Raw genomic sequence first — 27,065 nt, forward strand, 5'->3', positions numbered from 1 at the left:
GAGAGTCAACCTGAAATGAACAGAGCTGGATTTAACATCCGCCCTGATCTGGTTTCAGGTTCACCATCTGATCCTTCTCAACTCCCAGAATGCACCAGATAACTACATCAACATGGCGGAACCAGGTCCAGTTCTGGTTCTGCTCACTGACCTCCTCCAGCCTGCACAGGTAGAGTTAAGCCACGTTCTGGAGCTACAATGATGCTGATCAAATACGCCGAGATCTTTTAAAATAAAACACTGTAAATAATAATACTGTTATAGTTTGATAACTAGCTTAACTAAGAAGTTTGGAGGAAAAACAAGAGTTTTGATTAATTAAATGGTTCTCATGTATTTTATTTAAACATCATCAGTCTGAATAACTAAAAAAATGTACTTTTGCCTTAATCAGAAGCTTAAAAAACCTCAGATCAGATCAACTGAGCAGCATGTTTCTGTATTTGTACACCATCAGCTGCACACACAAAAAAACCCCCACAAAAAATGTAATTAAAAACTTTATTGGAGCTATTATGGAGCTAAAAAAGTAAACCACCAAAAAATATTTGACATAACACTGAGAATCAATGACTTTAATGCAAATCTTCATTATTTACAAATTTTACAATTACTAAATACATATATATATATATATATATATATATATATATATATATATATATATATATATATATATGTGTGTGTGTGTGTGTGTGTGTGTGTGTGTGTGTGTGTGTGTGTGTGTGTGTGTGTGTGTGTGTAAAAAAATAATAAAAAAGATCATATAAAGTAATTGATGTTCCTGAAAACTGCTCTAAGTGTTTCTGTGGGACATCCAGGTCTAAACTGGTTTCTGTGATGGAAGCTGAAGTTTCTCTGCAGTTTCCAGTAAAGCATCTTTTTATCTGTGGAGCTTTGAGGAACATTTTCCTGCCAGAAGACGAAGCAGCAGCAGAGAAAAGAGGTTTGAAGTGTCTTTATGATTCAGAGCTGAACTGAAATGATTCCCATGTTTCCATCTCAGACCATTTCTGGTTCCAGGATGAAAATGAATCAGAGAGAAAAAAGATCAACTTTCCAGTTGAATCCAGTTCAGATCAAAACTCCATGAAGCCTCTAAATCAATGCTTCTCAACCCTGGTCCTCACCGCCCCCCTGCTCTGCATGTTTTAGATGTGCCTCTATTCCAGAACAGCGGATTCAAATGATTGCATGACCATCAAGTGCTGCAGAAGACTGTTAACCACCCAGAGATACAATTCAGGTGTGTGGCAGAAGGGAAATACCTAAAAGATGCAGGACAGGGGGGCGGTGAGGACCAGGGTTGAGAAACGCTGCTCTAAATGGAGCCCAGTTTGAATCGGATCTTTATTGATCCAAAGAGACAAACAATATCAGACACTAAATGACAGACATGAGAAAATAAACAGGAGGAAAATCTTGGAGGTCAGAGGTCATCATCATGATCCAGTCAGAGTCTCTGTAGACTCAAACTGCTGCAGCTTCAACCTCTGAGGATCAGCAGGACACAGAGACCGTTCTCTACTTTACAGAGATCATTAGTCCTCCCACCTGCAGAGAGAAGAAGGAAGGAGAGATCAGATCAGTGAGTTTTTCCAGCCTCTCCAGCAGCAGTCAGTGACGCAGCACATCCAGTAGATGGTTTCCAGGCAGCAGTCAGACTGATCTCAGAGCTGTGACCAAGATGAACCTGATCAGTTGTTTCCTGTTGAACTGAGAGAACAAGCAGATCTCAGATCAGATCTGCTGCTGCCACAGTTTGATGAATGAGGACCACTGTCTCTAGACATGTTGGACGGCTGGACGCTGGAGTCCAGCTGGACGTCCTGGAGACATGGACACAGCAACAACACTCATCTTCACACCAACACAAACACAGGAACACAGCAAGCTGCTGCTCCTCTGATTGGCTGATTGCTGTCTCTGTGTCCAATCAGGAAGCCTGAACCATTCTCCTCCCACTGAGAAGCTGCAGCTTTACTGGGAACACTGGAGCTTTGCTTTGATGCTAACTGGGTTTAGTTCAATATGCTGACAGCAGCTGGACTCACTACAAACATTTACTTACTTTACAGCCTTTACAAGATCCTTCAGCTGCTGAACATCTGAATCCTCCAGGTTGTTGTTTCTCAGGTTCAGTCTGGTCAGCTGTAAGCTTTTGGACTTTAGAGCCGAGGCCAGATATTTACAGCTGATCTCTGACAACCTGCAGCCAGGCAACCTGAATAAAAAACAAAAGATGTGAGCTGAAGCCAACAGGATGCAGGTGAACCAGTCCAACAGAACCAGTTAAAGATTCTCATGAATATTAAAGCCAACAAGCTGCTGCTTCAATAAAGACCTGCTGACTTCAGAACCAGAACCAGAACCTGGTACTGGGTCATGTTGTGTTGGAGGATTTTAGTCAGTAAAATCATTCCAGGTTCTGATCAAAGTGTTGAAGCATCAATCATTGATTATTGATTTGTTCCTGTCAGATTCCAGAAATTCACTTTTCTAGACTGGATTGAATGACCTTTGACCTGCTTGACATGAGGGGGATTTCTACACACTGGGGGTCCGAATGCTGTCCTGTTCTGACCTCAGGTCAGCAGGTCCAACTCAGTTACACAGAGGGACTAAATTAAACTCTGGATCCAGGAACAAACTCAGAAAATATTTATTAGAACAGAAGATATGAACTTTGATTTATGATCAATTATAGATAATTATTCACTGAAATATCAATAATTATATAATTACATACAACAATTTCTCCAGTCTGCAGCCTTCAGTCTGTAGAAAACCACAGAGCTCCTTCAGTCCAGAATCTCCCAGGTTGGTGTTGCTCAGGTCCAGTCCTGTCAGATGGGTCGGTTTGGACTTCAGAGCTGAGAACAGAGACGTCCAGCTGGTCTCTGACAAACTACATTCCCACAATCTGAATAAAGAATAAAAGATGAGCTGAAGCCAACAGGATGCAGTTAAAACTGAATTATGAACAAATAAATAATAAAATGTAGAAAATTAATTTCCCTGAATGTAAAAGAAACATGATGAACTGATTCTAACATCTGATCCAGTCAAACTGGTTTAAAGAGTCCAAACCAGCAGAACCAGAACATTTTATCAACAAAGAAACTCAAAGTTTTTCTAAAAGTTTCTCAGGATCTTAAACTCAGTCGGATGTTTTTCTCTCCATGTTTCCTTCCAGGCTCTGTATCAGCTGACTGCTCTGTACCTTCATTTATCATCAGAGATTTTATGCCTCCAGTTTTTGGTCATTAATCTATTAATGATGTTTTTCTTGCTGGTTGTATTTTAACTGCAGCTCATTGCTAAGTATGACAGATGTAAACGTTTTATTTCAATCCGTCTAATTCAGAGTTTTACAACATCCATTACAGCTCAGATTCTGAAAGTTGATCATTTTCTCATTTTGTGGTGATTCAGTTCCTGAACTATCAACTAGAAAATATTGAGTCTTTTCTCTGTCAGATTGATTTGGGCCATTTAGTTCAAGTTCTGAACCCTCCATCAGAGACGCTGCAGAAATGGGAACATTATCATAAAAAACAACCTGATTGTGAAGACGAGTCATTTTTAAATCTATTTTCCAGGTGAACCACATGAGGATGATTTCAGTCACTGATGAAGCTTGTTGCACACAAAGCTTTACAAAGGTAAGATCTCACTTCCTGTCCTACAAAATAAGAGCTGAATCAAGATGTTTGAACTAAATGACTTTAACACCATAACCTTCACAAAGTCAGTATTTACTGCAGGACTGTTAATTAATGATCTTTATATTATTTCTGTCTCCTTCATGTCAGGAACTCAGCCAGAAGACTGTGGTCATCCTGACAGAGTCTGACTGTCAGAACAAACTCAGATTTCCTCTGGAAGCTGCTCTCAGTGGTTTGGAGGACGACTGACTTGTAATTTGCTCCATCAGTGGAATTGACACTAAAATGGAAACTCATCACCTGCTTCCATGTTGTTTTGCTTCCTGCCAACATAAAACTCCTGCATGAGCTGCAGCTCCATATGAGCAGGCAGTCGAGTCCCCAGAAAGCTTCCCTGTTTCTAGGAACCATTTCATCCAGAGTTGGTCGACTTTCTCTGTCAGACGGTGAACCTTCAGTCTGAGCATGTGCAGAACCTCTCCTAACACACCTGGTCCAGATTCATGTGCTGCAGTCTCTGCTGGTTCTGATGTCTGGACCAGAAAACTGATGTCCTGAAGAACCTGCAGCCTGTTGAGCTCAGAGAAAAACTCAGTGGTCTGGGTTTTTAAACGAAGCTGAAGTTGGTATGTGATTGAAGCTTCAGATTCAGGAAATGGATAAAGGGCGATTCCACCTAATTATGCACTACAACCAGCATCTTTAATCTGCTCTAGTTAAACATTAAAACACCTGGACTGGATGATTATCAGAATATTTAAAACTAAGTGTCTGATTTGTGGATCTTCAATAAAGAGAGATTTCATTCTCTCTCTTTCTGCATTTTGACCTTTGACCTGCTTGACATGAGGAGGATTTCTACACACTGGGGGTCCAAATGCTGTCCTGTTCTGACCTCAGATCAGCAGGTCCAACTCAGTTACACAGAGGGACTAAATTAAACTCTGGATCCAAGTCCAGGAACGAACTCAGAAATTATTTATTAGATCAGAAGATTTGAACTTTGATTTATGATCAATTATATATAATATTCACAGAAATATCAATCATTATATAATTACATACAACAATTTCTCCAGTCTGCAGCCTTCAGTCTGTAGAAAACCACAGAGTTCCTTCATTCCAGAATCTACCAGGTTGGTGTTGATCAGGTCCAGGTTTGTCAGATGGGTCGGGTTGGACTTCAGAGCTGAGAACAGAGACGTCCAGCTGGTCTCTGACAAAATGCAGCCCAATAATCTGAATAAAGAATAAAAGATGAGCTGAAGCCAACAGGATGCAGTTAAAACTGAAATATGAACAAATAAATAATAAAAATGTAGAAAATTAATTTGCCTGAATGTAAAAGAAACATGATGAACTGAAAACGGAAAAGGTAGGTCCCCGTGGAGACCTAAGGAATCGCTGATTGGACTCCAGCTCGTTAGAAAACGGAAAAGGTAGGTCCCAGTGGGAGACCTAAGAAATCACTGATTGGACTACAGCTCGTTTTACTTCTGAACCGGAAGTTTTTCTGGAGACCCTTTTCACAGTGATGTCAGACAATGGGCGCCGTAACTCGAAGAGATGTATCTTTACTTCCGGTGTGATTTTGCCTCGGGAAACCTGACTGAAAAATTCACGGATACTCATTAGCTTAAAGATATACTAAAAGGTAAGGTTAATTACAACAGCATTTACGTGTTAGCCGTTATTACTCATTGTCAATCCACCATTCTCTAACTGTGTATATAATAAACAGCCTCCGATCGGAGAATAAACCAGCTAGCAGCAGCTTTAGCCATAGTTGGGAACATATATACACCGCTGTCTGTCAGTGCTGTAACGTTTAGAGGTTCACTTTCTGTATTAACTTTAATAAAACAGTATTTAAGTGTTAGCCGTTATCAGTCATTGTCAATTTACCATTCTCCAACTGTATTTAAAAGACCCAGCCTCCGATCGGAGGGTAAACCAGCTAGCAGCTGCTTTAGCCACAGTTAGGAAACATATACACCCCTGCCTGTCAGTGCTGTATTGTTAAGTTTCACTAAAATCACTTACATCTTCCAACAGTTGTTTAGAAAAGCATTTTAAATATTGACTTAAGCGCTATCTGCCAAATAATTTACATATTCTGATGTGATTCATAATTTCTCATATTGTGTTGTTCATCTTTCTCAACAGTAGCCTACCTAGCCTACCATATCTGGGATGGTCCTGTTCCTCTGTCCATGGCAGGTTCAGTCAATCAGCTGTGGGACATCTGCTGCCTAATGTCAAACTATCATGAGCCTCTTGATTTAAAAGGAGAAACCAGTACAGAGCCTCCCTGCTCCTGCAAGTCACACTTCTTGGATGAACACTCAATACTGCCGCTATTAGAAATGAAATCTTTGTGTATCTATCCTTTAATTAATATCTATATGTATCTATTAATAAATTGATGTTGTGTAGAGTTCTGTAAAAACTATTGTAAATAGCTTCTCTTGAGTAATCTACATATGTGCAACTTTTACATTTAAATTGCTTATTTTTGGAAATCTTACACATCTGGCAACGAAGTATGTGGAGGAGAGGAAATGAGAAAGGAGAGGAGCTTATTAAAGCTGCCATTGTGGAACAAAGACATAAGGTTTGACCGTTTCTTGCAAACATCTATGTAATAATTATATTAAACACTGTACATGGATATATACATATATATATATATATATATATATATACATATATATATATATACATATATATATACATACACACACACACTGTATATATATACTGACTGTATAGCTCAGTGGGTAAGACACCAGTCTACCACCCGGGAGACTGGGGTTCGAATCCGGGCTGGGGCAAGTTACAACAGTGCAATTTTTATATATATATATATGAATCCATGTACAGCTGACTGTATATATACAGTCAGTTATCTATCTATCTATATATATATAAATAAAATTAATTCCCCTCTCACCCTCCGTGGGTGGTCTCTTTCATCCTCTGAGCTCGGGTCCTCTACCAGAGGCCTGGGAGCTTGAGGGTTCTGCGCAGTATCTTGGCTGTGCCTAGAACTGCACATTTCTGGACTGAGATGTCTGATGTTGTTCCTGGGATCTGTTTGAGCCACTGCTCCAGTTTGGGGGTGACTGCCCCGAGGGCCCCGATGACCACAGGCACCACTGTGGTCTTCACCTTCCAGGCCTTCTCCAGTTCCTCTCTGAGGCCCTGGTATTTCTCCAGTTTCTCATGCTCCTTCTTCCTGATGTTGTGGTCACTTGGTATTGCTACATCCACCACAACGGCTTTCCTCTGTTCTTTGTCCACCACCACAATGTCCGGTTGGTTCGCCATTACCATCTTGTCTGTCTGGATCTGGAAGTCCCACAGGATCTTAGCTCGGTCATTCTCCACCACCTTTGGGGGTGTCCCCCATTTTGACCTCGGGGCTTCCAGTCCATATTCTGCACAGATGTTCCTGTACACTATGCCCGCCACTTGGTTATGTCGTTCCATGTACGCTTTCCCTGCCAGCATCTTGCACCCTGCTGTTATGTGCTGGACTGTCTCAGAGGCCTCCTTGCACAACCTACACCTTGGGTCTTGTCTGGTGTGGTAGATCTGAGCTTCTATTGCTCTGGTGTTTAGGGCCTGTTCCTGGGCGGCCAGGATGAGGGCCTCCGTGCTGTCCTTGAGTCCAGCTTTCTCCAGCCATTGGTAGGATTTCCTGATATCAGCCACTTCAGTTATTTGTCGGTGGTACATCCCATGTAGGGGCTTGTCCTCCCATGATGGTTCCTCCAGCACCTTGTCCTCTGTTCCCCATTGCCTGAGACATTCGTTGAGCACATCGTCCGTTAAGGCTTTGTCCTTGATGTATTTATGGATCTTGGATGTCTCATCCTGGACAGTGGCTCTCACACTCACTAGTCCTCTGCCTCCTTCCTTACGGCTCGTGTACTCAGGGTGCTGGATTTGGGGTGGAACCCTCCATGCATGGTTAGTAGGACTCTCAGGACTTGCCTTATTCGTTGGAGGTATTTGGCTGTGGCTCCTTTCCTTGTGACCTCATCGATGTTGCCATTTGCTTGCTGTATTCCCAGGTACTTGTAGCTGTGCTCTATGTCTGCTATTGTTCCTTCTGGGAGTGATACCCCTTCTGTGTGGACGACCTTCCCTCTCTTTGTAACCATCCGGCCACACTTCTCTAGTCCGAATGACATCCCAATGTCAGTGCTGTAGATCCTGGTGGTGTGGATCAGTGAGTCGATGTCTCGCTCGCTCTTGGCGTACAGCTTGATGTCATCCATGTAGAGGAGGTGACTGATTGTGGCCCCATTCTTAAGTCGGTATCCGTAGCCAGTCTTGTTGATGATTTGGCTGAGGGGGTTCAGGCCTATGCAGAACAGCAGTGGGGACAGAGCATCTCCTTGGTATATGCCACATTTGATGGACACTTGTGCAAGCGGTTTGCAGTTGGCTTCAAGGGTGGTTTTCCACAGCCCCATCGAGTTTGCAATGAAGGCTCTTAGAGTCCTATTGATGTTGTACATCTCTAAGCATTCAGTGATCCAGGTGTGTGGCATTGAGTCATAGGCTTTCTTGTAATCAATCCAAGCGGTGCACAGGTTGGTGTGTCGGGTTTTGCAGTCTCGGGCGACTGTGTGGTCTACAAGGAGTTGGTGTTTGGCTCCTCTACTATTTATGCCGATGCCCTTCTGTGCCGAGCTCATGTATTTATCCATGTGTCCGCTTATCTTAGCCGCTATGATGCCTGACATGAGCTTCCATGTTGTAGAGAGACAGGTTATCGGCCGATAGTTGGATGGGACTGAACCCTTTGAGGGGTCCTTCAGTTAACCATTCAGGGTGAGTCCCATTTTGTAGCAGCTGGTTCAGTTGAGCTGCCAGTCGCTCATGGAGGGCAGTGAGTTTCTTTAGCCAGTAGGCATGGATCATGTCAGGCCCTGGTGCTGTCCAGTTTTTCATACCTGAGACTCTTTCTTGGACATTTGCCACAGTGATGGTTACTGGGGCTTGTTCAGGGAGGTTGCTGTGGTCCTCTCGTAGAGAGGTTAGCCACTGTGCATTGCTGTTGTGGGACGCCTCCCTTTCCCATATGCCTTTCCAGTATTGTTCAGTCTCCAGCCTTGGTGGGTCTGCTCTGTTGTTAATACCCTATGTGACCTGTGTTTTATAATAATAAAACATGTTTATTATTATTAACGCTTTGGTGCAAAAAACTGATTAAAAATCGATTTATTTACTGCATGTTTATGTCTGTTAAGGCTAAGATGGCTAATTCCCCATGTCCCCTGGAGGGCTCCGTAATGTTGCAAAGTTAAATTATCATGAGCTTTATTATTTGGGCCGGGTCATTAGCCCCGCCCCCCGACCCACGCCGTCTTGTTCCGCTACTGCGTCACATGTTTGCCCGAGGAGCGGAGGCAGCAGTATGACGTCTTGTGTGGAGCTTATTGTAACAAAGTAAGTTCCATGTTAATATGATCATGTTTTTGACTATATTTTATGGAGGCATTATTTCTCCGTTTACACAAGAGTATCGATTCATATGCATAGTTCACTTAACGTAGGTTTATTTGTTTGGATATCACTGTATATACGACTGTTTATTGTCTTAACCGAACATCGAAAGTGTCAGGAAAATCTCGAGGCCATTTGAGTTAACATTATTTAGCTGTGGGGTCGTTTTCTTTAAGTTTTTGGCTGTAGACTGCAAAATGGGGGCGTGGCTGTGCTGGACCATTGGCTCGATCTATGGCACAGGTGTCAAACTCCAGTCCTGGAGGGCCACTGCCCTGCAACATTTAGATGTGCCGCTGCTGTACCACACCTGAATACAATAATTAGGAGATTAGCAGGACTCTGGAGAACATATCTACACAGTGAGGAGGCAATTAAGCCATTTGACTCTGGTATTTTGTACCTGTGGCACACATAAAACTGCCAAAATGTTTTTTCTTTGTTAGTGTGTCATGTTGGTGACTGAAGCCTGTTATGATGACTTCAACACATTTCTTCAGACAGGTTGGCACGACTTTTAATGGTGTCCAAAAATTTTCCTATAAGCTGACTAATTTCTTTAGTAATTATTTCTGACATTTTATGCTTTATCTTGTAAACCAGGTGGGCAGAGTCAGTGGCGCAACTACACATTATTCAGTTGGATGCGAAAACATAAATCTGACAGAACACCGGTATTCTATCAGATAGCCATACACTGTCAGGATATCATACATGCAGTGAGTACCATGCCCGCGCATTAAGAAGTCCAACCGTCAGCGGAGTTGTCAGTTCACCATACGCAACAAGTTATGACAAAAATAAGTCATTAAATTGTTTATAATATGATAACTATATAGATATACATGCGTTGTCGTGGTTTCAAAGTGTATTTAAAGCAGGTCTGGCTGCAGCTGCATTCAACTACAACACGCGCCCGTGTAAAACTCATTAACCTACTTAATCGCTAAGTCAGGATGCCATACAGCTGTTAATAACAAAGTGTATGATGATCTACGTCATGATTCTATGTTGCTGATTAAATAAAATAATATGGTAATGACAGCGTATACATGTCTGAGCTAAGCGTATGACTATCTGACAACGTATGCTGATCTGACAGAACACTGGCAATGCCGACCAGACTCTGACACCGGTCATACAGAGATCTGGCAGCCCGTACCAAAGGGCCCGGTACCCGTACTCATAACAAACAGCCCTTTACTTTAAATTTTGATCACCACATTTTAACATGAGCTAGCATAGCTTTAGCTCATGTGCTCGTCTCTGTGATGAAGCTTCATCACAGAGACGAGGCTCCAACCGACTGACGGCTGTCAGACTGAAGAGGACGGTTCCTCTCTGACCCGGCCCAACAGAACCACAGCTTCAGGACAAAGTGAGGAACCTGCTGCTGCTGCAAACCTCACTGTCATTCAGTTCATCTAGATTTGCTTTTCTACAATCAGTCACTTCTTAGATGTTTCATTAATGATGATTTGAACTGGTCAGTGTTTGTGGCTCGACTGGAGGAAAACATTTCATTCTGGATGTAAAGATGAGAATCAGAAATAAAACAATCTGAATCTTTACCAACCAAACTGAAACATCTCCATCGTTAATTAACTTCATTTGAATTATTTTACTCATTTTGTTCATCAGTCAGAAACATTTTAAAAACTGAAAAACAAAGTTCAATTATCTCAAAGTCTGAAATGAGAAAATAATTCATTTATAAGGTAAAAATGTTTTTTGATATTCTGACATTTAAAAAGATTGCTTTAAAGAAAATATATTAGAATTAAATGATTAATTAAACTAAGGATTAAAGTGTCAATGAATGATTTTATTGTATAAATAGAGAAAACAAACCTCAGTTTCTTCACTTTACTGACTGAACTCTCCAGGATCTCAAGCAGATTCTTCATGTCAGAGTCTCCAGCTCTCAGTATGTCGATTCGATTTATTTCCAGTTCAGTCAGATCTGGCTTGGACTTCAGAGCTGAAGCCACAACTTCACATTCAGACTGATAGAGCCTACAGCCACCAAGTCTGTGATGAGAGAAGAAATAAATTCAGTTCTAATGAAATCAATCTGGATCATAAACAGATAAAATATGATAACAGTGATGTCATCATGATGTCATCATCTGATCAACATCTGATCTTCAGTTTACTGAGTTTGACCCGACAGAGAGTCTGTGCAGCTCCTGACTAAAGTCCAGGTTCTGGTTCTGGTTCTGGTCCAGGCTTCATGTCCTCAGACCTTCAGCTCAGTCAGATGTTGAAGATCTTCTATCATCTGTGAAGGAAAGTTCAGTTTCTCTGCAGCATCAGAGCCTCAAAGGAGCTGCAGCAGCTGATGAAGAGGCTGACTGAGCTGAATGAAGGAAACTACTGGAGATGATGGAGAGCAGGAGGAACTGCTCACAGCTCTGACAAGTCACACTGACTTGGACTAGACCGTTTGGCTCCTTGAGATCTTCCACCAAGCAGGAAGTGAGTTATAAATGAAGTGAGCAGAGCAGGAAGTCAATGCTGGGATGAATTTTAAAGTTTCCATCAGACCTGAACAGTGAAGGTGAATTATGGAGTAGTGGCTCAATGAGTGAAGAGCAGTTTAAAGTTAAAATGTGTCTATGGCTGATTGCATCTTTCAGAGAAAACACATTTTCTGGAGTTCTCAATGTTTTGTATTCATCTCAACCTGAAATATCATGAAAAGTTAAATATTTTTAAATGATCAAAATGTCTAAAAACCAGAAGCTGCAGCTGTCCTGGATGAACTGAATGTTTAGATGTTTGAATGGCTGAAATCATCCAGAGGATGAAGGAAGTAGTTAAAGGCCAAAAACATCCAGAATCAACTTGAAGAAAGAAGAAGAAACAGGAGGACAATAGTGCTGAATCAGCATTAATGAAAACATCTGGACTCACCGAGCCTTTCTGCAGTTCCTCACAGCTGGAACCAGTCTCTGTCGTCCTAATTCTGATGTCTTGTACTTCTCCAGGTCCAACTCATCCAGAACCTCTGACATCTGCAGCATGAAGGCCAGAGCTGAACAGTCAGTCACTGAGAGCTCCTTCCCTGAATCCAGCAGCCGTTGGGTCTCCTGATAAAATGAGACTTCGTTCATCTCCACCAGACAGTAGAAGATGTTGATGCTTCTGTCAGGAGAGATTCTATCAGTGTTCATCTCCTTCAAGTTGGTGATGATTCTCTGGATGGTTTCTGGACGGTTCTCTGTCTGACCCAGCAGATCCTCTAAGAGTCTCTGGTTGGACTCCACAGTGAGACCATGAAGGAAGCGGACAAACAGGTCCAGGTGGCCATTTTCACTGCTGAGGGATTTCTCCATGACTTTCTTCATGAACTCATCTAGAGATGTTTCATTGTATTCTTCTCCCAGGAACGTCTTGATGACCTCCGACCTCCTGCTGGTGAAGCAGTGGAGCATGTAGACGGCAGCCAGAAACTCCTGGATGCTCAGATGGACAAAGGAGTAGACGGAGATGTTGCCCAGCCCAGTCTCCTCTTTAAACATCTGAGTGAAAACTCCTGAGAACAACGCAGCATCTTTGATGTTGATGCCACATTTATCAAGATCTTCATCATAGAAGATCAGGTTTCCCTCCAGCAGCTGATCTAGAGCTAGTTTTCCTAGAGACTCAATCAGCTTCCTGTTCTCTGGATCTTCTTCAGGTTTTCCTCTGTACTTTTCCTCCTTGATTTTGTTCTGAAGCAACAAGAACTTGATGTACATCTCAGTCAGGGTCTTGGGCAGCTCTTCTTCCTCTCTGGCCTTCATCACATCCTCCAGAACTTTAGCAGTGATCCAGCAGAAAACTGGGATGTGACACATGATGTGGAGACTTTTTGATTTCTGGATGTGGGAGATGATCCTGCTGGCCTTCTCTTCATCATCTCTGAATCTCTTCCTGAAGTACTCCTCCTTCTGGGGGTCAGTGAACCCTCTGACCTCTGTTACCATGTCAACACACTTAGCAGGGATCTGATTGGCTGCTGCAGGTCGTGTGGTTATCCAGAGGAGAGCAGAGGGAAGCAGTTTCCCCCTGATGAGGTTTGTCAGCAGAACATCCACTGAGCTGGACTCTGAAGGGTCAGTCAGGATCTCCTTGTTGGTGAAGTCCAGAGGAAGTTGACTCTCATCCAGGCCATCAAAGATGAACAGAACCTGGAACGTTTCAAAGCTGCTGATTCCTTTGGTTTCAGTAAAGAAGTGATGAATCAGTTCCACCAAGCTGAACTTTTTCTCTTTCAGCACATTCAGCTCTCTGAAAGTGAATGGAAATATGAACTGGATGTTCTGGTTGGTTCTGCCTTCAGCCCAGTCCAGAGTGAACTTCTGTGTTAACAGTGTTTTCCCAATGCCAGCCACTCCCATGGTCAGAACTGTTCTGATTGGTTGATCACTTCCAGGTTTAAAGATGTCTTCTCTCCTGATTGTTTCTTGTGTCCTGGATGCTGTTTCAATGCGTCTAACTTCATGTTCCTGCTTGACCTCTCTAGTTAACCCCTCTGTGATGTGGAGCTCTATGTAGATCTGGTTCAGAACCGTTTGATTTCCAGGTTGAGCGACGCCTTCAGAGAGACTCTGGAACTTCATCTTCAGAGACTCTTTAAAGACAGGCTGATACAGACCAACAGTATCTGAAGAAAGCAAGAAAAACAAACAAAATAAAAACATTTTGCAATATTCTAACAAGTAACTGGACTAATAAAGTGGCCAGTTTGGTTCTTCTTCATAAACTTCTATGAAGGAAACATAATTCAATAATTAGAGAAAACTAATGAAAGTCATTCCAATGTCAGTCTACAAAGACTTTAGTCTAGACTGTCGTCTTCTTTTGTAAACCACCAACACATTCAGCCTGCAGCCCCATTGAGTGAACTGAAACTCAGACTGTAAAATTTCTGCAGTATTAGCAGGTCATATGCATGAAGGTCCAAAGTAGAGGTTCATGGTTTTATAGCTGGCCCAGGATCTGGAGCAGTTGGTCCAGTCAGGTGAAGACCCTCTGTCTGTCTTTTTAGTCTGTGCTCACCCTGATTGGGTGATTTTACCTGAACAGTGCTTGGTAATAGTTTTTTTTTCACAACAACTTTAAGAGCTTCGTGACAGCCAGATAAATGATGCTGTCCCATCTTATGTTATCCATTCATCATCTGAGGGAGACAACCATCAAAACGAGAGAGTTAATTTGCTTAGTGCTCAAAATAATAAAACAGCGGGAAAAACTGAAGAATGCACGATGACATCCTGTACAAAGTTTGCAAAGATCCATTTACAGAGAGAAAGTGACATCAGTACATGATGCTTTGACAAAAGAGGAGGGAGTTCAGGTTCAGGTAACAGTTATTTGAATTCCCAATTTGAGAACATGTAGATGGAACATTAAAAGTCTCTCCAACTCCTTAAAGTCACTTTCTATTGAAAAATAACTTTTAGTTGCACAATTATTGTTAGGAAAACATAACTGAGTTTAACTGATGTTAAAGTTGTACTTCTCTTCTGACCTGTTACTGTTTTGAGTAGAGGTGTGACGATCGATCGGTCACCGATCATAATCGGGCGATTTCCGTGAAAAAGTGCATGATCGGTGATCGGCGATCATTTGCTCTTGTTGCCGATACCGATCACCTGCTTCTCATTTCGCAGCCTGCCTGTGCAGCTGGTCTCCTCTTTCCTTCACTCTGCGCAAACGCGCAGCAACAAATCCTAAGCGATGTGTAACTACAACGCACTGAGTGAAAGGGGAAGTTTGCGTGTTGCGGCGGAAAATTAAAGCAGGTGGGGTGAAGCAGGTCAAAATGCATCAACACAACGAATCTAATATGACATAAAAACAATGCCATACTTGACGGAGATTGGCTACATCGAGGCTCACTGCAGTAAAAAAGACATGCGGAGGATCAGACAGCAGGTAAAGCAGCGCACAGCTACAAACAATCACCCGGATTAGCATGACGGTCAGAAAACTAAACAAATAACCTGGAAAATTATTTAAGTCTTCGAGCTGCGATGTAAGACGCTGGTTCTGCTCTCCTGTTGAACCGCTGCTACGCTACAGATAGTAATATTTCACAGACGGAGCTTCGCTTCTGCTCCACCTGGTAGTGACTCTCACACCGAACCTCTGCTTAAAGCTGCAGCATCTAATTTAAAAAATACATTTTACATACGTATTAAAACTTTCGCTGTCCTAACATGAGACAGATAATCTCTGAAAAAATAATCGATCTCCTCCCTGTTCTGCATAATTACTCCGCTCAGTCAGAAACAGCCAATCAGAGCTAGCAGTAATCAGCTAGCCGCCATGCTATCAGGAAGTTTTCATTCAGTAACTCTGGATTGTTTATTGTAATGGATCCTGTTTTTGCCTTTGAATGTTAAGTTTTATACTTGAACTTCTTGGCAATGTTGAGAGGTTTTATTTTGGCTCTTTGCATTATTTAACCTCTTCAGAGCCTTCATATGTTATCAGTCTGTTAAAGATAGTATTATCAATAGCAGTACAATTTGCACAATGCCTGTTTTGTTTAGTTTTCTTCTTGGAAAAAGTTATTAAAAACAAGTTTTTGTCTAAATTAAGGTGAATTCATGGTTCCTTTTTCCACATAATGTAACCGGTAGGGTTTATGATAAAAAATAAATAAATAATAATTATGTGATCAGTATCGGTGATCGGCCCTCATGGGTGATCGGTATCGGTATCGGCAGGAAAAAACCTGATCGGCACATCTCTAGTTTTGAGAAGTTCAGGGGGGAGAATGTAGCAGAGTTCATTTTATTTACTTTTTACATTTTTATATTATTTTAAAATTTTTGGTTCCCAAATATTGCACTGGTAGGACCTTTATTGATGTTGCACAAGGCATGTTTCAGTAGCTGCAGCAGCTGGCAAGATGCCATCGCTCTCTCAGTAATGCTTATAAAGTTAAAATACTTTTAACTGTTTTTGTGTTGCATAAAAATGTAATGTTAACTGTTACTAAGTTGTTTTAAAGAATTTGGGTTTGATTAGAGTGAAACATTGTTGCTTTTAAGAAGTTTGTATGAAACTTTCCCTCCAAAATGCTTTTTTAGGACAGTGTTCAGGACCTGCCTACATCATGCCCTCTGGCTGAGTCCCACCTGCTGTGAGACTTGTTCTCTGGTTCAGCAACATGTGTAAATTGAACTCAAGCTGCTTCATTTCACCTCAAGGTTTGTTTGTCAACTATCAACTTTAAACAGTTTCATCCACATGATCACTGCCACACATTTACAATTAAGAAATAATAATATTCATGCTAAAATAATGCAGTCATGCACCTCCACAGATTACATTATTATTATTATTATTATTATTATTATTAGCTTTATAGTTTCTTTAGTTGAAATGAGAAACAGGAAGAACTCTGAAAGGAAGTGTTGCATTTGTTATATGGGAAAGAAAGCCCGTCCAATATATTCTATGCTTTTGACTGTCAAAATGAGAGAGATTAAATACATTATATATGTGAATATTTTCATAAGTTTAACAACTTTTGACATATTTTATTGTCAGCATAGTTGAGCCTCGTCTGTCTTTATCTACATTAATACTAAGTTCACTTTTTATTATGATTGTTTTAGATAAATGATCAGGATTAATCTGTCAAAATAATCTTTGATCTTCTGTGGTTCCAAAACCTATAAATGCTGATTTGTTGTTTATTGGAAAACTTTTTCCAACATGTCAACATCAAAGTGTTCAGTCAGACCAAAAGCTCCTCCTGATGCCGTCCAGGAGCAGCAGAGATTCCTGCCAGAGGCGATAAGACCAAGACTCTGGATCCTCTGAGATCCTGGAACAACGAAATACCATCTATCCAAACCTCTTCTGTTTTACTTTAGTCTCTTTGGGCCAAGTGAGCAGCTGTTTTCTGCAGCTGGAGAATTTTAACAAAAAAGCAAAACAGACTCAATTTGAAAATGTTGGAAAAACTTATTTTTAAATAAAAATAAAATCCCAGTCCACCTGCATCCTCATTGACAACATCTTTGCTGCTTTCAGGCTGCAGGAACTTCAGATCTGGTGGTACTGAAAAGTAATTGGTGTCTCCAGCAGGGGGCACTGTCCTAGTCAAAGCCTCAAGCTGCTTTTTCAGGTCCCTGTCTGTCCTGGATCTCATCCTCCTGATCTGCTTCCTCTTCTTCACTCATTACATCACATTGACCTTCTGGTCAGTCAATCATCTGATTGGAAGAATGCAACATTTAACCACTGACCTTTGACCTGGAGATGAACCTGTTTCATCACCAGGACGACTTGTTTCCTGACTCTGCAGGTATAGATCCCGCTGTCTGTAACTGAGGGACGCTCCAGTGTCAGACTGAGGTCTCCAGTCTTCAGTGGGTCGTCATTCATCCTGGTTCTGCTGGTCAGGTTCTGTTCTTCAGGATCATCAGAACCTTTCTGATACACATGGACCGTCCTGTTCTCTCCGTCCCTCCACTCCACTCTAGCGCCTCCAGGCAGGCAGACTCTGGTTCTGCAGGGCAGCAGGACAGACTTCACCCCTGAATCCACCTCCAGTGGAGCTGAGAGACAACAGAGGACAAGATGAGCTGGACAGACAGATGGACGGACAGACAGATGGGCAGCAGCTGACGAGAGAGACGTGGAGCAGATGATGAGCTGATATCGTCTGAGTTCCTCCTGGACCTCGATGGACCCATCAGCTCAGAGACCATGAAGGTTTTTCTAGTGGAAATGTTTCCTTGTAACTGAGACGTTCAAGTCAGAGAGAAAAATCCTTTAGCAGAGTTACATCTCCAAGGCAGTATGAGGGGATGTAACTGTTCTGAAGGCAGGACTGAATTGTAGTTTTCAGCTTCGCCACTAGGAGGCGCAAACATTTGTAAGCAATGTTTTGTTCAGATAAGAAATAATGTCCAGAAATCAGCGCAGATCAGCAGAAGTTGTTTGTAGGTAGTTTATGTGGCATTTATGAGAGTGTGTGTCCATCGGTGCTACATGAAGCTTCAAAATTAGCTTCATGTAGCACTGAGGCTTAAATACAATTTCTTAATATAGTATAGTTCATTATTTTTACGTCTTTCATACGTAAAAATAATTTTACATAATGTAGTAATACATATGAGGGTGATTCTCTGAATTCGGTGTGTTTTGTGTCCCACAGGTTTATCTCAAAGATTTTCATATAATGCAAGCAAATTGTTTTGAGAAAATTAAGAAATGGAAATGTCCATGTGTCTTGGTAATGTAACATGCAAATATATTTTAAAAATAATGTTTTGAAAAATTTTATGGGTTGTTGAAGTGTAGTAGTCAGCCAAATGAGCATGTCCCCACTGACCAATGTTAATTTTTCAATGAATATTAAACCAATAAAAATAGCCAGTAACTGCAAGTTATTTGTACCATTTTAAACATTTTTCAGTATACTTTAACCTAAATAAAAGAAATATGAGAAAAATACATGAATTATATATAAAATAGCACTTTCATGTCCCACGAGTTTTGTTCAACCCCGTAATGTTCAACCCCGTTACAAAACCACAAGTTTTGTAACGGATTTTTTTGTAACGTTTAAAAACTGTGGTTACTACGGGGTTGGACGTTGGACTGTTGTTAAGCCAGCCAGACTGTTCAACCCAGTAACAGTCTGGTCAACTTTTACAATGGGTTCAACCCTGTAACGGGATACATTATTGTAAATTTTTTTTATAATAGCAAATATTAGACTAATATCTTTTGGACTGTATGCAAAGTTTAAAGAATGATTCAAAAACATAAAAAGTCTGATCAAATTTTTATTTTTAAGTGTATTTTAATGAATTATGAGAAATGTTTTTACATCAAGTTGCCATATTCTACTTATTTATAATTATTGTATGATTCAGAATCAAATAAAATATACGTACAATTAATTATCTTAATCAAGGGACTAGTGATCTCAGAGGAACTGGAATAATTATTTTAATTATGTTATGCAGTTATACTGATAGAGGAATGAAATTATCCCGTTACGGGGTTGAATTTAAAGCAACTTAAGAAGCAAAGAAATTCGTATTAATGTTTGGGATTTCATGCATACGGTGGGCAGACACATTTTCTTGGAGGTTCAAAGAGTCCTTCATTAGAAGCAGTGTTCAAAAACAAATTTTTTTGTGGTTTATTTTTAAGTAACCATAGACCCCAAAAGGCACCGAATTCAGAGAATCACCCATCAATACAGTAATTGATATGTATTTCTGTAATGGACAGCGCCTATTAGTCGCTGTGTGATTCACTGAGTTAAGTCCAGACAAATATTTTACCCCAATGCAGGACGAGCAGAAATATGTTACAAAAATATTAGTAGCGCCACCATTTATTATCAGTATCTATTAAATTCGACTTAAAATAAGTCTACATGCGGACCCGTTGCCATGGCAACCGACAGACAACAGCTCAAGGAGCTGACAGAGCAGAGATTACCGATCAGGGGAATCAACACAAAAAAACAAACATTTTCCACACACAAAGTAGCAAAAACACCAAAACAGAACATTCAGTCTGTTACATTATGTTGTCAGGCTTAATGTCTATATTGTGATTCGGGGCCGGTTCTAGCCATGGATACATGAGGAGGCAGGCAAAAATGTTAAAGGGGCGTCATTATGCATATACATATTAGGGGTTGATAGACTTAATATATTTTAAGGTGGACTGTTCCGTGATGCACATGAATCCATGTTGTACATATTCGTCCGACCACTTTCTTTTTTTGCTCGACATATTTAGTATGGATTAAAAGACTTAGAAAGAAACCACACAACTTATAACTACGACAGCCATTGACTACTGCGCGCACTAAATTCCCCGCAGCTCTGATTGGCTAAGCCAGTGGTTCCCAAACTTTTTCTCCTGAGCCTCCCCTATGGCGGGGACATTTGTTGGGGGGGACATCGACTTTTTTGGGGGCAAAATGAATGTACGTAGCCGAACATAGACAACAACACCAGTAGCCTGCAAGCTACTTGTTAACAAGCTTAAGGTTCTGTATTGATATTAGCTAGTCATCTTTTAGCTAACATTACCTGCATCCAACAGCTTTACTCAACTCAGTCGGTTAGTTTGGAGGGAAAAACTGTGAAAAGTTCTTTGCGTTTTGCTGGTTTGCTGCCGTGATTCTAACACAAACCTACGTAGCTCCGCACAGCAGCAGCAGGTCTCCTTCACTGCTGCACAGGTGTAAAAACAGGTTATGACATGTTAACAACTGATTAAACAGTTTTAACTGCTGATAAAAGTGACAGAGGACACAGATATGGGAAGTGTGGAAGCCTCTACTGTATCAAATTGACAGAGGAATAACAGAGAGTTGGCCATTCTAAGGTAAAAACCCAGCGCATACAGTGTTCATGTTTTGTTTTGTTTTTTTCATCCAGACTGCTTCCCTCATCCCCCTGCAATGGCACAGCACCCCCCCTAGGGGGCACGCCCCACAGTTTGGGAACCTCTGGGCTCAGCAATGTAAAGTGATCCTCTGCAGCAAGTGATGGCAAAGCAGGGCGTCATCACGACTTTACACAGTGTGTCTTTACCTCCGCGGCAGAGGCTCCACCGAACCCCTGAGACCGACTAACCGAACACCTAGGGTACAATAGTTAAGAACCACTGATCTAGAGTTTTAGATCTAGAGTTACAGATCTAGAGTCAGTTTCAGTCCTTCCAGCTGGAAACCAGAGATCAGGCTGACCTCTGACATCTGACCTGACCCTTCGGTTCCACAGTGGGCCTTCCAGCAGCTGCAGAACATTTCCAGGACCAGAGGACTAAAGTCTCAGATCAAAGAAACTCATCCAGGCGTTTTTCTTTAGTGGCTTTGATTCCTGCAGCAGGTCTGACTGACAAACCAAAGGGCCAGAACCCTGCAGCTGGAGTTCTGACTAGAACCAGGAGGATAGAGACACCACACCATTCTACATCATCTAGTTCTACACCACACCATTCTACATCATCTAGTTCTACACCACACCGTTCTACATCATCTAGTTCTACACCACACCGTTCTACAGACCTTCACTGAGAGGAATAGACTTTAAATCCTGTCGGTAGTTTATAAATCACTGAACAGATTAAAGATCTGCAGCTGCTCAATCAACCTTCAGGCCTTATGGTTCTGGTTCTGATCTTCAACCAGAATCAGAACCAAACATGGAAAAGCAGCATTCAGCTTCTGTCCACCACAGATCTTGAACAAACTTCCAGAAAACTGAAAAACAGCTGAAACACTGTTAAACTAAAACCCAGCTACTTAGAGTTCCTTTGATTAACAAAGGAACTCTAACTGTGTTAATCAATGAAACATTGATTAACACATTTAGCTATGATTATATTTGACCAAATGTTTCATAATTGGTGACTGTATTTTTTTCTGGTTAAAGATCCAGATAGCAGACCGTAGAGACGCTGCTGGTTCTGGTTCTGTTCATGATGTTTCTATCTTCGCTGCATTTGATCTATACATGAATGAATAGAAAGATCTGAACTGATATGACAACAATAGTAACCGTTGACCTCTGACCCCAGGACAAGTCATATGATCTCCAACAGCATTCTGGGTCAGGGACATTCAGAGACTCACCTTTCAGGAAATAACCTTTAAAATGATATAAACAGCTGGCACAGACGATGAGAACCAGCAGAACCAGCAGACCCAGCAGAACTATGGCCCAGGATGGAAACGGTTCTGTGGAAAAACAGAGAAACATTGACCTCAGTCTGACCTTTGACCTTTATCAGCAGCTCTGACCTGATGCTCTGACCTTTCTGTACATGTTTCAGAACCACAGTGTGTCTCAGGACGTCCTGGTCTCTGTGGACGGTGCAGACGTAGCGTCCATCGTCTCTGTTTGTGGGATGTATGAGGGTCAGGCTGACGTCTCCGGTCCTCAGGAAGTCTTTGTTCATCTCTGTGCGACAGCTGTAAAGTCTGTCCTGCTGGACGAAGTGTTTACTCGTGTTGGGAAACACATAAATGAACATGGAACGAGGTTCTGACCGGGTCCACTCCACTGACGTCCCCTCAGGAAGATCGGCTGATGTTCTGCAGGGCAGGACGACAGAACCTGACCCTTCAGTGACCTCGACCTCCTGCTGACCAACTGAGAGGAAATAAAGGACAAAATGAGCAGAAACAGTTTGGATCATTATTCTGGTTTGATGTCATTCAGTTTCTGTCTGCAGGATAAAAATAATTTATTTAATAATCAACATCATAAACTTTGATCCATCAGAGGTTCATTGTCCATCAGTGGACAGTTATTGATGCATCAGAGGGTTTGATCTATACGTAGCAGATCTACAAAACCTTTTGGTTCTGTGGAGGCTGGAGATGAGAAACACAAATACAAATTATTCCTGGGGATTCATCCTGTAAATGTTCAGTTTATACAGCTGGTAAATCATCAGCATAAATAAATAATGGTGCAAAAACAGAAAAAGGTTATGATAAATTATGTTTTATAATCTTAATAAATATAAATATTTTAAGAAGTAATAAAATGATGCTGAATATTTATGTAATTCATGTTGCATTTTATTTTTATAGATATTTGCATCAATATGTTTGAATAAAGCTCCTGTCATTAAAGAGCCGACTGCTTTACTGTTAATAAAATACTGAAATACTGACTGAGGTCAATTATGGAGACTTAAAGAAACATGAAATATTAATGAAAGCATCCATCTTCTTCCATTTATCTGGGGTCGGGTCACGGGGGTAGCAGCCTAAATAAAGAGGCCCAGACGTTCCTCCCCCAGCCACTTCTTCCAGCTCCTCCGGGGAACCCCAAGGCGTTCCTAGGCCAGCTGAGACACATAGTCCCTCCAGCGTGTCCTGGGTCTTCCTCGGGGCCTGCTCCCGGTGGGACGTTCCCGGAACACCTCACCAGGGAGGCGTCCAGGAGGCATCCTGACCAGATGCCCGAGCCCCAACTGGCTCCTCTCTACATGGAGGAGCAGCTGCTCTACTCTGAGTCCCTCCCGGATGACCGAGCTTCTCACCCTATCTCTAAGGGAGAGCCAGGGTGAGAAGCTCGGTAATGAAAGCATCTCCATTTTAATTAACAGCAAGTTTATTGGAAAGAAATCTCTTTTCATAGTAACTCAGATTATAGAAATTGTTGTTTTAATAATTCCTTTATAGAAATAATCTATTCCTTGGTTATTCTGAGTTATTTTGGACCTGGTCTCCATGGTTACAGAAACTATGAACAATTATTAATTTTCTTATTTCAACAAATTAATTCATAGGATAGAACTTTAAAAAAAGAATGTACTGCTTGTTTATCTGACCTTTGACCTTCAGATGAATCTGTTTCAGGTTCCGTTCTTGTCTTCCATTAGAGATGCTGCAGCTGTAGTTTCCTCCATCATCCTGCTCAGGTTTCCTCAGAGTCAGGCTGAAGTTTCCAGTATCCAGAGCGTCAGGATTCATGGAGGTCCGTCCGCTTAAACGCTGGTTCTGGTTTTTAAGATCGTCACCGTTTTCTCTCCGTAGGTGGACGGAGTTAGAACTGAGATCACTGCGAGTCCAGAGGAGGACCGGGTCGTCAGGTATTTGACCAGAGTAAATGCAGGGCAGCAGGACAGACTCCGCCCCCTCATTAACCTCCACCACTCCACCCAGTGCATGCTGGGAAACTGAGGACACAAGATGAGGGTTTAGTGTAGAAATAATGACCAATTATTCACTATTGTTCAAAGATTTCAGTCTGTCAGCTAAACAACTCAGAGATACTGACCTCTTATTGGGCAGCAATGATCTCTGTTTATGTAATATTTAACTCACATTAAGCAATATGTCATAAAATTTAAAAATCTGTTAAAAATTAAAAACTGAAGGACTGAAACAGATGAAGCTCTAAAAAAGCATCAATGTGTTTTTAGAGTTGCTGTTTGTTGTTATTTGCTGTGATCCTGCTGTCAGTTTTCAGGTTGTGTTTTATCTCATGGATGGACTTGATGGTAAAGATTTTGTTTTAGTATCTTGGGATTGTTGGGGCAGAGATTTTGTTTCTGTGACTTCCTGAAAAACTAAAATTCTTCTAACTTTGTTTCTCTTCTGGTTCTGATTCTTTATAGTTACAGAATTTAAACCTTCCAGAAACTTTCAGTCAGTTTCTGCTGTGAAACTGATGTGTCTTTGTTGATCAAACAACAATTTGAACATTTCTGTATATTCTGCATATTTTTTATTACTTCAATTGTAGGCTTCATCTCAAAAGGGCTTAGACACAATAGCAGTCTTAACCCAGATTCAAAATCCATCCATCCATCTTCTAACACGCTTGTCCCTATACTGGGGTCAGGACTGTTGCTGGTGCCTCTCCAGCTAACGTTCAGCCAGTCTGCCACAGTTAACCCAGATATCTAAATTTTAATTCCTGCTAGTCATAAATACATTCAAGATGTTTGTTAAAGGATCCAGGATTAGTTGAACATGTTGGGTTAAATATGTTGTAATTTTCCTATTCACTAAAGCTGCTTGTGATACAAAAAACTTAGAATTACATTCTGAATATCATCCATAGTTCAGGTTTGTTTTTTATAAACCCAGTGAACCAGAGAAGAAACCGACCCACCAGAACCTGATTCTCCATTAATGGTCAGACCACCATCAAGCAGCAGAACATTATGACCACCAACTTGTGAGACCAAAGTATATCTAGGAAAAATAAACTGCAAACTACAACCACCCAGGCGGCCATCTTAGATTCAAATGAACATTTATGTGAAAAACTGAAGACAGGAAGGAAAACCAGAACCTTCAACATCTCAAACATTTCTCACTGGTTTCTGAGGTTAATGTTTCTGGGAGCTAATATCCAGATTACTGGACTGAATGGGTCTCAGTGGTTCTGATGCTGACAGAACTACAACCTGATAGAAACTGATAGAAAATATCAGAACCAGATCAGCTGCTGAACCCAAACCAGAGAAATTAAATCCAGACAGGAAACAGCAAAATGGATCCACTGGGTGAATGGAAGAGACTAGAATCAACTAGGAACAAAAAACCAGTGAGATCTACTGGGGGGACTGGAGAGAGACCAGTCACTGGAACCAGAACTTCAGGTTCTGATCCAGAAACAACGACCAGCTGAGGTCACCAGAGGTCAGTTAGAGAGAACGGACCAGAACCAAGAAGCTCTGAGGTGATCAGCAGCTTCAAGAGAGACTGGAGAGGAAGAGGAGCAGAGAGAGGAAGGTGACCTTACCAAGCAGGAGGACCATCATCATCATCTTCATCATCTTCCTCTTCCTCTCAGATCAAACACAGAGGCTTCCATCAGATCCCAGCAGTTGATCGTCTCTGAAACCAGATCAGTGTTTCTACTGGAACCAGCAGAGACACAGAGGGAGGAAACTCCACTGCTGATTGGCTGATTCAGATGCTGCTGAACCGGTTCTGATCCAGATCAGTTCTGAGGAAAGGCGGGGAGCTTCAGTTTCCTCATAGTTCTGTTGGAGTTCATTCATTTCTGTCTCTGAGCTCCTCCAGGTCCATTTACCAGTTCCAGAACCCGACCAGAACCCCTCAGTGTAAATCACCTTGAGAAATAATGAGATTTGGTTATTTATAAAAACAGGCTTTAATGCTGAAAATGATCAAGTGTTACAAGCCATACATGTCATCCAAATGGATCAGAACCAGAGTTACATTCACCGTCCAGCCTGGGAAACATTTAGCAAACCAAGTGAGGCAAAGACTGTAGAGCTTAGCTTTTATTCTCCTCAGTGTGTTTGAAATCTCAGAGAAGATCAGAGTTCCTGGTTGAAATCAAGTGCTGCAACTCTGAACCAGAACCACAACCAGGCCCAGTTCTGGTTCTGGTTCTGTCATGCAGCTCCAAGAGAGAAAACCCAGTCAGGACTGGAAACCAGTATAAAGTGGAGTTAAAACTCACCTGATCAGATCTTTGCTTCTCCTTCTGTTCACACAAACCGAGTCGGAGCGAACAGGAGAACTGGACCTGATTCTCCAGAACCTGAACCAGAGCCACCTGAGGCTCCGCCCCCTCTGACAGCAGAGGTGTGTTCACCTGTTCTGAGTGTCTGAAGAGGTTCTGGACAATGATCCGGTCCATAGACAGAGTCCAGAGAGGAATGAACACCAGCCAGCTTGATCAGATGGTTGGTGCTGCTGCAGCAGAGATCCTCTCAGGAACAGGAACTCTCACTCTGACTGAAAATACACAACCAGAAACCTAAAAATATGTGGTTGATTGTTCAGTAAACAGGGATTTTTATTAATTTATTGAACGTACTCGTGTTGTTCAATGTTGATATGAAGGAAGCTTTCTGTGATGATTCTCACATAAACCTCCCTCATTCATTCATGAACATTAAACTCTTTAAGCTTTGGGCTCCTTTAGCCTGGAGGCTTTAAGTTGTTTAACTGGTTTGTCTCAAACGTTTCCAACGAAAAAGTTTAAAAGTTACAAACAGGTTTTAATTACTGTAGGCGTTTACTGTGAGATGTTTATGAGTTTGTCTCTGCTGTGCATGTATGTTTCATATGTGCCTCAGTTTGCTCATTTAGTTTTTTTCTAAACTAAATGATTTGCGACAGCTGTGTCGAGGACTAAGGTCTCCATATGTGGGTTGTGCTTAACCAACCCCTACGCCACCACAGCACAACCCATTTTAGGTGAGGGTTAATCATGTTTTAACTTAAGCACTATGTGTTGACAACACTGAGTTGTGATTCTGTTCTGTACCCAGAATTCAACATTGAATTAACATCTTTTGCCAACAAGCCAACAGCGAAGTGGCTGTGTTTTTAGGCCATCCCTCTCATGTAAATAGCAGGGGTGGACCGCTCCACTCCCTGTA

General features: G+C 41.5%; 1 protein-coding gene across 1 annotated transcript; it reads right to left on the reverse strand.

Moving 5' to 3' along the window:
* Positions 1 to 1,326: 1,326 nt before the first annotated feature.
* Positions 1,327 to 26,409, reverse strand: LOC106913533 (protein NLRC3-like). Its single transcript, XM_088003739.1, has 12 exons — positions 26,138 to 26,409; positions 25,448 to 25,781; positions 23,523 to 23,870; positions 21,992 to 22,330; positions 21,811 to 21,915; positions 17,444 to 17,755; positions 12,105 to 13,839; positions 11,040 to 11,219; positions 4,734 to 4,907; positions 2,750 to 2,923; positions 2,072 to 2,224; positions 1,327 to 1,554 (listed from the first exon to the last, which is right to left on the reverse strand). The coding sequence occupies exons 2-12, from the start codon at positions 25,479 to 25,481 to the stop codon at positions 1,542 to 1,544; spliced, it is 3,567 nt and encodes a 1,188-aa protein (XP_087859865.1). The 5' UTR covers positions 25,482 to 25,781; positions 26,138 to 26,409; the 3' UTR covers positions 1,327 to 1,541.
* Positions 26,410 to 27,065: the final 656 nt, after the last annotated feature.

The sequence above is a fragment of the Poecilia mexicana genome, unplaced genomic scaffold (genome assembly GCF_051168715.1).
Source record: "Poecilia mexicana isolate PSO_F unplaced genomic scaffold, ASM5116871v1 scaffold_2, whole genome shotgun sequence".
NCBI lineage: Eukaryota > Metazoa > Chordata > Actinopteri > Cyprinodontiformes > Poeciliidae > Poecilia > Poecilia mexicana.

Bases quoted from the DNA above. Each gene is read 5' to 3' on its own strand.
- LOC106913533 (XM_088003739.1), bottom strand. From the start codon at position 25,481: ATGATGAAGATGATGATGATGGTCCTCCTGCTTG. The intron at 11,220-12,104 runs GTGAGTCCAGAT...CTCTCATCACAG, and splicing joins AGGAACTGCAGAAAGGCTCG to ACTTGGTGGCTGTAGGCTCT. The intron at 2,225-2,749 runs GTATGTAATTAT...TTTTTTATTCAG, and splicing joins TGCAGACTGGAGAAATTGTT to GTTGCCTGGCTGCAGGTTGT.